Raw genomic sequence first — 11,146 nt, 5'->3', positions numbered from 1 at the left:
CCATCACTTAATTCCTGCCTCCCCAGTTGTAGCCTACCTGCCATTCCTACCTGTGCCCCATCCACTCACTGATGTTCAGGTGCAGGCACCAGCCTGGTATTTTGGAGGAGGTGCAAGTTACAGGTGGAACACAGATGAGGCCTGCAGCTGTGTGCAGGGGCTGCTGTGGGTGCTGTCTTCCAAGCACTCCCCTGCCTGTGGTCCTAGGGAGGACCCTGCACACTCCCACACCTTGGCCCCCACCAAAAGGGTCAGGACTGCAAAGCAAGCCAAGCATTACCCGAAGTGCTTGGTATCTGCGGGAGCTGCCTACGCAGGGACTGCTGCTTGGCTCCTCCGAGGTAGCGTTTGGGGAGGGGCAGGGCAGGGCAGGGCCACTGCAAGTCCTAGCACAGAGTTAGACTTACACTTAGTGAGAAAGTACTGAAGGAAAGAGAAACCCAGCTCCTGTAGCCCCAGCAAGCTCCAGCTGGGCCCTCCGAGTGAAACAGGGACTGGGACTGGCACGTGCTGAGAAACTGCAGCCTGGAGGCCTGAGGGGCACTGGGCCTTCATCTCAGCCCGGGGCAGCACCAAGGCAAGGCTGGAGGTTAGAGAACAAGAATACCACGCTGTTTGCAGGGAACAGCGCTTAAACCCAGGCCCCCAGCTTGGCCTCAGCTGGCTTGTAGGACGAGGGTGAGAGAAAGAGAGGGAAAAGACCTTCTCCTCATGCTAGAATTTTGGTTTAAGATGTACTTATTAGGATAGCTTGGGAAAGGCTCAGCTTCAGCCACTCAAGGCACTGAAGGTATTTAATGGATTTAAATTGCTTCTTACCAGTAATATTTTGTTATTTTGCAAAAAAATAGTACCAAGACAGTAAGAAGAAATTTTATTTTAAGATGCTTTTAAAAAAAACATTTTATTGTCTGCTATGTGCAACATGCCAGTAACCACTGCAGATAAAGGAAGCATTCAGAGTATTATAACATATATATAATAAATATGCTACTCGTGACACTTTAAGACTGATGAGACTTTCTCGTATGTTACTGGTGGATAGACCTGATTTCTGAAAATGAGAATGCTATTGTGATTGAGGGATTACTATACTAATTCTATTCTAGTCTAACAGGTAAAAAGATAAAACATTTATATGATATTAAGAATCTAAATAATTTACATACAGTACACATCTCAGTATGTATTAATAAGTGAAGGGGAGCTGGATAATATTGAATACACAAGTATCAGTAAATGTTCATGTTCCCGTGAAAACAGCTCTCTCTAAAAAGCAAACACTAAACAGAATAAACGTATAGTTAGAAGATTTTCATTTCAAGGTTCTGCAAACTAGAAAGTTCAAGATAAATGCATTAAGCTGAATATCTTAGCTAAGCTCAGATAAACATCTTGAATGCCTTTTCACAGCTACAGAGCAAAGACATGTGAATAACAACATACTGCATTATCAGTAGCTACAACAAGTAATTCCAATTTGCCTGTATATTCTTACACTTATTGTGAGGGTTTTCCCAGGTCAAAGCTCTTTCTACTCCTCCACCTTAGCAATTTGATAAAGTTAAGACTTGCACTGAAAATTTTGTCATGATGAAAAACCATTTTGTAGAATGTATCAATGGGTAGATCTCCATTTGGATCTGCGTATTTCAGAGTTGTCATCGGAGTATACAAGGTGTTGGTCTGATGGCGAAAAGGTGGATTTTCTGCAAGAATTATCTTTACTGTATGCTGTCAAGAATGAGAAACAGAATTGTTAAAGAACCTTTACCAAAATAATAAACTAAAATTTCAGTTTTAAGTTAAGCAGAGGAAAAGTAGAATAAAGTGCTAGAATTATGTAAAACCCTGGATGTAGTTTTATAAGAATTTAATCAGAAGTTTTTCTTAAAATGTTTTTAAGGCCATAAGAAGTACTTCTTATTTATTCTTAGTCCTATTTCTGTTTATTTATACCATGGTGATAGCACCTGACACCAAAGTATCCTGAATAGTCCTCCAAAATTATGCCTATATGCCCACAATAGGTAGATCCTTTCTTTTACAGTTCACTGGGAAAGGATCGGAACAGTGCACTTTGCAGCAGTATCTGGGAACCTTCAGTTGACACTGAAGCTATTCTTAGCAGCAAGCACCTGAAATCATTGTCCCTTTCCACAGCCTGCCTAAACTTGTCTTCCTGCAGGAAGCCCCAAGCACCAGAAACTACATCCATGTATCTTCTATTGTGCCTTGCTGGTCTGGGGTAGCTAAGTGAACTTCACATTAGCGGAGGGATTACTAGCAAGATGGAGAGGAGAGCAGCTTTAAACAGTGGTGGGAACCACTGTGTAGATGTATGGTAACACGGCAGAATGCCAAGACTTCACCAGATGATGTGTAAGTGCATCTAATACCTCAGTAGTATTTAAATTACAATTCACAATTGTCTTCCATACTTCAAAATGAACATTCTTTTAATATTCTAAAGGGTTTTGTTTAAAACTCTCGAGATTCTCTTGAGGTTTTAAAAATAATTTTAAATTGTGTAAATTACATTTAATTAAATCTAATGCTTCTACCAAAAAAACCACCAACCAACCAGTGCATTCATAAATCACAAAAAAAAAAAATTTTTTCAAGAAAAAAGAAGATGGAGAATTGTTGATGAGTTACCTCGGCAACATCTTCAGCACTTTGTCCCAGGCTCTGGAAAATTTGTTTGTAATTTTTAAGGTAAATATTAGTAAACATCTCAGCTGTTTCCTCATCCGCAGCCGAAAGATCCATCTTCATTCCATCTTCAAACACTTTTCTTTCAAACTCTGTAACCACTGGGCCTGGTTCAATCAGACTTAACCTGTTCAAAAAGCAAAGATACACTGGTTATTGACTATCCTCTGTGGGAAATACACCTCTCTATCCTTCTCAAAAAAGAATACTGAAGAATTGCACTGAGTACATGTTAGCAAGCAATATTAAACAGTACATTCTGTAAAGGCAATCCATACCACATTATTGCTCTCATGCTCCTACCCATCCACACATAGTAGTAGAAATCTGTGTAGCTTAAATTTCAAGGAAGTGCTGTAACTTAATTCATTGCAGAATTGAGTGCAGTTCTTACCTACTGTCTCGCAGCTGTGGAATCTAAGGATGATTTATCCATAAGAACTTATCAAATATTAAGAAAAATAAGTAAAGGATGATAACAGAATTCTTGACTTTCTGGACAAAATCCTGCATAGATTTCTTTGTTACAGCTTTCCCATGATAATACTAGACATAGCTGAAAGAGAGGGAGGAATTGCCCCAACACGGATTTTCTTCATCAAGCTGTCAGTGTTACATAATTCAAGATGCCTCCACAATATTATAATAAAATATAATATTGAGAATTTTGCTGTGGGTAGACAGATTTCGGCTGCTGCCAAATCTGGAAAATTTTATTTTGCTCAGTAGCATATTATAGCACGTCACTGAGATACAGTTACTGGTCAGCTCCTTCCTCTTTCTTTTCTCAGGCAGTAATTACTTCCAGCCACAATGTTTATCAAAACACTCTTTGGGATAGGACCTCCTCCTAGATTTGAGTTCTGGTCAAGCTCTTCTTTAGAACTAAATCAAGCTATTAACCTTGACAGCAGAATTCCAGCTGCTGCTGGAATTAAAGCCTTTTCTCTTGCATCACTCTTCACACTGGACCATGGACTTTTCCCATTCTACTTCCTTTTCTTTAACCTCCTTTTGCTGTATCTTACACTCTTGAAATCTTATTATGAATTCTGGTATATCCTGTGTATCATTACAATATATTTATTCTACATCCCTCCCACCTTTTCAGAGCAGTATGCAAAACCACAGTTTGGATGCTGCCTTGTCTCTGAAATCCCAGGACAGCAGCTGTCTCTTCTCCCACAGAACAAAGGCTAAATGCTTAGGAACACAGAGAGGCAGTGGATATTTAACAGTTGTTGGACTTCACACAAAGAATAGTAGCAGAATTACAGGCATGTAAATATACATGTGACAAATCAAACCCCAAAGTCCCACAGACGATGAACGGGACCATTCTCTTAAACACTATCTTAAATGTTAAGAAATAGTACACCACATTCTTCTCACTTTCCTCCCACCTCCTGTCATTATAGGTATCTCACCCTGTGTTCCATTCTGATGGATTTCCACTTGCTCTCACTCTCTGTCTCTGATAAGCCCTTGAACTTTTTTATCTGTGAATTGCTTAAGTCTGTTATCCTTTCTAAAGGAAAATATTACAGGTTGATATTATAATTTTATTCTTATGGTATTGTATGCAAGAATCTGTTTTTGGAAGTGTTACATAAACTGTATTTTATCCAAAGCTAAACAGCCTTGAACTGTTCAAGAGAACATGTTTATTTCAACATCTAGACCTTTTTATTTGCTTATGTAGTGTGAAGAATGTGGACATTTCAATGCCTTTTGTGATGTACAATTTCCACGGGTTCCTCAATCTGTTTCTCCTAGATAGCAGCAAGCTGTAAAAATTTGTTTGCTAGCTCTGAATAGATTTAAAACTATCTAAAATACAACTTACACCAGTGGATCAACTTACTGCAGTTTGAACTTGAGTGCTTGGATAGCTAAACTTTCGCAGAATCCTTCCACAGCAAACTTAGATGCAGCATAAACATCATTAAATAAGATACCTGAAGGAACAAACATAACATTCTCAGAATGTAATTGTTCAACATACTGATAGTTTAGTTTTAAAAACTATTGTATTTTCCCAAAATTTCTACAGTCTTGCTGGGGAAAACATTAGACAAATTCTTGTGTATACTGAATCTAAATACTGATTTTTTGCATATGTTCACAAAATTGCTTATTCTAGGAAAGGATGTTTGACTAATGCTTTTCCTCCTCCTAGCTAATGCTCTGATCTCTTTGGATGATGCATGAAAGTGTCTGTACATGCAATACCATCTGCATTATTTATCAGCAAGACTTTAATAGGCTATAGATGAACACAGAAGCTGAATGCAGGAGATATGATTATGCAAGAAATCCAGCTTGCATCTGAGTGATTTAGAAAAAGCACTACATCAATCCCTTTAGGTGGATGGTAAGTATTGTATTAAACAATAACAATTCTTGCAGGACCCTCATTCACCAGAATAATCCAGGTAAAATCAATGCCACTGTTGTAGTACTTGAAACAAATAGAGCTAGACCGGATGGAACACAAGAGTAGGATCATCATTATCTGTGGCTAAAATTAGACTCTGTGGAGTTTTATGAGAGGAGAAACTTTACAAAGAGATTGTACATTTGTCCAGGACATGATTAGATTTTATTCCATTATTATTGTGCAGGGTGTAGTAAGCATGTTTACCTGTTTGCATAATCTTTTCCAATAGGAAAGAGACAAGTAATGTTACTAAGCCCTGTTTTCTAGATAATAAAAATAATAAAGTTTTAAAAAATAATAAAAATAGAGTTTGAGTTAAAACTCTTTAAAAAAATTCTCTCAGCAGGTTTTGTTGTTAAAATGTCTTGAGAGTAGTTGTGTAGTAACATACTACCTAGATGCATACAAACCATCAGGTCTAAGTGCTGTGCTTTTTATAGTGGGAACTTCAGCTACAAAGCATAATAGTTAGATATGCTAGCTCCTAAAAAGAGGTAAGCTTTAGATTTTGAATACCGAACAAGTTCAAACAAACAAAAAAACCAGCTTTGCCTTGTATTCCCATAACACTGCTTATTATAACTATATGCCCGCTCTTTCTCCTCTTCATGTCAGGCAAAATCTCCTTCAGGAGTCGAACTAGTCCAAAGAAGTTGGTATCCATCACAGTTTTCATTTCATCTATGGTTTGACATTCAATAGGTCCAATGAGCCCCATTCCAGCATTGCTAACTGCACAAAATGGAAGACAACAGTAAGCAATAACCTCCATAAACATTAATTTGTAATCTTTACTGGAAAGCATTTGAAAGTAAAATGAGGATTGAGGATTAAATGATCCTTAAATAATCCCTAAAGAAAGGATTAAAAGAAGTTATTCTGTCACTAAAGCTTTGCAAATACATTTGACATTTCCATATTTTTTTAAATTATGCTTTTAATCCAATTTATCTGATACTGTGCAATTTAACTTATTTATTTCTGATTAGTCCTTTTTCTTTAAATTATAAAAGGGTTACAGGAAATTGAGCAAAGAATTATCTATAGTTGTTTATAATTCAGTATTAAGAATTAGAGGCTACTGTCAATACCCACTTATTCCAAAAGGTGATAGACCAGGCCATATTTTGGTCTGCTTTTTGTTTTGTTAACATTCATATCTTCAGGGGAAAAAAAAAAAACCCCCAAAAAAAAACCCCCAAAACCCAACAACACACTTCCATTGGTTTTTATTTGCCTCCTGGATATTTTGTAAGTGGGGAATGATAGATAGAACTGGCATCCTACACTAAAACTAGTATGTCAAATTAAGAGTATAATATAGTTTGCAGAAGCATCTTGTTAAGTGGTGCTTTAATAATTAATCAAAATAAAGGCAGGTCCATAATTTTCTATTAGAGAAGATTTAATAGTTGATGGTGTAAGCAATTTCCACCTTACTAAGATATTAATATTTATTTTTAGCAAAACAATATGAAAACACTTCTTGTTGAATGATTTGTAAAGTACAATTACAATTGTCAATAGTAAATGAAAGTACCCTTACTTTCTTTGCATTTATTCTTTTACTTGCTAATTCCCAAATGCTCTTACTTTCTTAGTACAGACAGCTGTTGCCTTCATTGTAAGTAGGGCTATGCTTCATCGATAGGGCAGAATGTCTTGTACATGAAGATGCCAATTTAGGCAAAAGTTCTCCTCTCACATTACTAAAAACTTATCCAAGACACTTCTCTGTGATCAAGTTTCTCCTTTGTAAACAGGGAAAACAAGCTTCCCTGCTTGACAGAAGCATGGTGAGATCTAATCCACTCATGGCTGCATGAAGCCTTAAGAATCTATACTGCTATATAATTATTATTACTTTGATAATTTAAAAAAAATACACTACTGAAACTTCTCCAGGGTATTTGAGATAATGTTAAATAGACAACTGATATCTGTTCATAGCATACACATCCTGTACTTGCCTAGGACATCAATCCTTCTGTCAGGGATACTATTCACACAAGTTTTAATAGACTGTTCATCACAGACATCCAGTTGTTTAATTTCGAGGGTTTTGCCCAGACTGCGACCTGCAGCTTCCTCGAGTGGCTCTTTCTTGGCCAGATTCCGCATTGTGGCATACACTGCAACACACCAGAAGCAACAGTTACCAGAAACAAAACCTTTTCTGCGGCAGTCTTACTGAGAAGTATTAAAAAATATTGGTTGTACATCCGTATCTTAAATATCTGTGACAAAACCCAGATAAAAACTTAAAGTAGAAAGCATCTATTTTCAACATAGAGTGTCACTGATTTCTCAGAGTCTGGTTCTGAACTCTTCAAGAAATTCAAAAAAATTAAACCGCTATGCACAATGAAGAACATGCAGCGTACGAAGATAGTGTTATCACCAAAACTTTAAATAATGGGTATCAAGTTATGCTGCTGAATTATTTTTAGGTACCTAAAGCCTAATTTTGGATTCCAGATGTCCTTTTTTTTTTTTTTTTTAAATCACTGTCAACAAGTTTAGCAGAACAACCATAATTTTATTAAAAAGTGGAAAAAAGATGCTTCCTTAGGTTGCAAAAATGTCTGTTTTTGCAATCTACTTCTCAAAATAGAAATTAGTTTTATCATTATTGTGGCCTATTTACCCAGAAAACTATGAATCTACACTCAATCAGTTAGCAGTAAAATACTGTGAGAATATTTGCCTTTCCATCCATTTTCATACTAAATATCTCATCTTGCAGCAGAAAAACAAATGCCAGCCCCTTTGTTCACCCTCTTATGCCTACACAGGGTTGGAATAATGAAACATGCTTTAAAGAAAAAATGGCAAATTAAGAACCGTTTTCCTAAATTCATTTATTTGGTCCTCAAATGGGCATGTACATTTCATTCAACAAAGATTTAGTAGCCAGAAGCAAAGCTAACTACAACTGTGATTGTATATTCAAGGTAGCATACTACAGACATTTTCAGCTATTTGTTTTTATACTACTGGGTTTTTTTTGTAAACTACTCAGTTCAAGTAGCTGTTCAGCTTCAATACAGGTACAGAAATATCATATGCTTCCAGAAAGCAGTGTATTTTCACTGTATTGTATTTTCTTGACAGTAGGAGAGGGAAACTAACAAGAAACAAGTCACCAAACTGAATAAAATCACCTGTTAAATCACAGAGGAAAAAAAAATAGTACTGCCTTGAAGAATATATTCTTATAAAGATAAATAACAGATACATTGTTACCTTTAAATCTTTTCTGTTCATCTTTTGCCATTTTTACAGCTAATGCCAGTCCAATTCCTGAGGAGCAACCTGTAATGAGGACATTTCTTCTTGCCATTCTTTTCACTGGGTGGTTCAAACAAGAGTTCTTGTTCAGAGGAGCAACAACCTAAATGTAGCTACAGTATAATGTCATTGGCCTTTAATGCTATCTACAGCTTTCCTGAGTCAACAAATCTGAAAATGCACACCTGGACCCTGCATGATTAAGGGATAATCTCCAACTAGACAAAAACAGAGGCAGATGCTCCTGCTTGAGCTTATAATCTGCATTATCACCATGGACTATATTTAATACACAATTTGATTAATCTTTAAAGTGAGACATTTGTAAGCTACATGGATTTTTTAATTTTTTTTTTTAATAGTGGAATAACTAGTTTGCATACTACTGGCAGGAAAAGCATTGCCACAATTACAATCAGTCTGTAGTGTTAAGTCCTCCACTCATGTTTATGGAAAGTAAACTGCACCCAGAATGGGATCCCTCTGCTAAAGTTGTTCAGACTTCCTATACTTACAGCACCCTCCTCATTCTTTTGCATCAGAATGACAAATGGATTTCTTCCCTGATGCCTTACTATTGTAAGAATCCTAATAGGCTCTACAGAAAAAGTAAATTGAAAAATGGGATGTGGATTTGGAAAGAGACAAGTTGTTTAGACAGATTCCTCACATTTCTTTTTGGCACTGTTCCCAACCCAGAATACAGAAAATAAGCAAGTATGCTGGCAGCGGAGAACAGCCAGAAAGACGAACAGAACAACTTCACTACATCCTTGCTAATGCTGAAATATCTTCGAACACTTTCTATTCTCCAGTTGACAAGTTGGGGCAGGGAGGGAGGGATATCAGAAATAGCATGATGTCTGACGCAGTTTTAGTTTTGGGATAAAATATTCCACCAACTTTGCATATAAACGCTGAATTAAACAGAGGGACATCTGGACTGGCAATCTGGTGCAATTCACATTTAACACAGCAACTGTAGGCATACTACATTCAGAAAGAAAATGGGTCTTTCGTGAAATTTATAAACCATCCTGAGTAACAGAAAAAGAATCATCTTAATAAGCAATTAACTTTCCGAACAGCATTCAGCTAACTGCAAAGCCATTATACACAGAAAAATGTTTTCCAAGATTCAATAACCCCATATTAATGCAATGCAATTCAGAAGAATGAACTTAGCGTTCCATAGATGTAAATTGGTTAGTAACTAAAGAAGAGTAGGACTCTACAGAAACATTTAACCGAAATTATGTTAGGAAAAAAAAGCCCCTCCTTTCCAAAGCAAATAAATTCACTTGAACAGTATAACAAGTGGAATCATTAACTTCTCACACAAGCAACAAAATAGCAAGACAGCATCTAAAGTTAAAGAGAAAATATAATTATGATTCTACTTATTTATCAGGTTCAACCCACAGTTTTACCAAAGTTGGTATCCAGATACACAATTTTAGTGCAAATTCAATTTAGCTGATTCAGATATTAGGCAAATTGCTTTTGCTGCTCATGCACATTTATATTTAGTGCATGTAGGAGGAGCAAGCGAGGCTTTATGCAACAGTACGTTAGTGGAATTCCACTAGTGTTGTGATGCAACTGTAATTACAGATTGGTTATATTTTCCACTTGAAATCCTGGTTTGAAAGGCTTACGTGTTCCTTTGCTTTAAAAAAATCTGTCTGAAATTTGATGCATAGATTTCTAGCCTGAAGGCAAACTGATCTGCCTAAAGAGAGGAAAAAAAATTAAAGTCTTTTAATATTTTTCAGCTATTACACTGGTCAACCTAATAGTAATGTTTTTCATTTACTACTATATAGAGAAACAAATAGCTTGATTTAAAAAACACAATATATTTATTTCCGTAAGTAAACAGTATTTTTTTGCTACATCATAATTTTCATAATAGCAAAATTATAAATAATCTGAAACTGCAGAAATACTTTAGAAGAGTGTATCTTGACCTTGTCAATGGTAGTAAAATGTCTGCCTGGTTTTGTATAACCACTTAAAGTAGAATGGTTGCATTTGTGGAACATGTTTGCATAAACAGGGAAAGACCTACCTACTACCTAGGGAGTTTAGCACACTTCCACCTGCAGGGTTGCTGAAATACAACAGATAGGTTTGTTGGCCAAGATACTTTTCTAATATATAGGAACACTTAACTGAGGCCTCATCTTTAAATTGCAATCCATTCAGTTCTGGTCCTCTGCTTTATGTCAAATAACTTTACTAACTTGATTTTCTGAAGTATGAACCACATGTCTTAATACATGTAAATCATGTTTGCATTAATCAGACTCAGATTTAGGCCTCATAACCATATCTGCAGTTTCTGATGCTTTTGTAAAGATAAAAGTGTTAGAAACAGAGACCACTAGTCATTTTTACTAGCTGAATTGTGTAGTATTTTTTGAAAATTGGAAATAAATATGTTTTAGAATGCATAGTTATGATGCCATTTTAATCAATGGTAATTTTTGTATGGATTTTGATTTGGAAAAAAAGTTCAAACTTTATGGCCCTGTCCCATACCCCTTTGCATCTGAAAGGTACTGCTTGGAGTAAAGTAAGCACGTTTTGCCAGTGTCTATGATCAAATCAGTGTCCTAAGACATCTTACAAACAGGTCAGTTTTAATAAGATATTGTGTCTGCAACATTGTATGTGTACAAAAAGAAAAAAAAAGAT

General features: G+C 36.2%; 1 protein-coding gene across 2 annotated transcripts; it reads right to left on the bottom strand.

The window, feature by feature from the left end:
* Positions 1–861: 861 nt before the first annotated feature.
* On the bottom strand, positions 862–9,184 carry LOC104311165 (retinol dehydrogenase 8). 2 transcript variants are annotated; one of them, XM_069789254.1, is made up of 6 exons: positions 8,402–9,176; positions 7,122–7,287; positions 5,708–5,883; positions 4,580–4,673; positions 2,659–2,842; positions 862–1,734 (listed from the first exon to the last, which is right to left on the bottom strand). In XM_069789254.1, exons 1-6 carry the CDS (start codon positions 8,496–8,498, stop codon positions 1,501–1,503), a joined length of 951 nt encoding a protein of 316 aa, XP_069645355.1. In that variant the 5' UTR covers positions 8,499–9,176; the 3' UTR covers positions 862–1,500. The 2 variants fall into 2 exon arrangements, with proteins under 2 accessions (XP_069645355.1, XP_069645357.1); XM_069789256.1 differs by lacking the exon at positions 5,708–5,883 and having other exon boundaries at positions 7,126–7,287; positions 8,402–9,184.
* Positions 9,185–11,146: the final 1,962 nt, after the last annotated feature.

Source organism: Haliaeetus albicilla, chromosome 8 (assembly GCF_947461875.1).
Source record: "Haliaeetus albicilla chromosome 8, bHalAlb1.1, whole genome shotgun sequence".
Lineage (NCBI taxonomy): Eukaryota > Metazoa > Chordata > Aves > Accipitriformes > Accipitridae > Haliaeetus > Haliaeetus albicilla.
Note: the sequence above shows the minus strand (reverse complement) of the source record. Positions and strands in the feature narration are given on the sequence as shown.

Excerpts from the sequence above, each read along its gene's own strand:
- LOC104311165 (XM_069789254.1), bottom strand. The coding sequence starts at position 8,498 with ATGGCAAGAAGAAATGTCCTCATTACAGGTTGCTCCTCAGGAATTGGA. Across the intron at positions 5,884-7,121 it reads AGGATTGATGTCCTAGGCAA|CAATGCTGGAATGGGGCTCA; the intron begins GTACAGGATGTG and ends TTGTGCAGTTAG. Across the intron at positions 4,674-5,707 it reads CAGTGTTATGGGAATACAAG|GTATCTTATTTAATGATGTT; the intron begins GCAAAGCTGGTT and ends TTGTTCCTTCAG.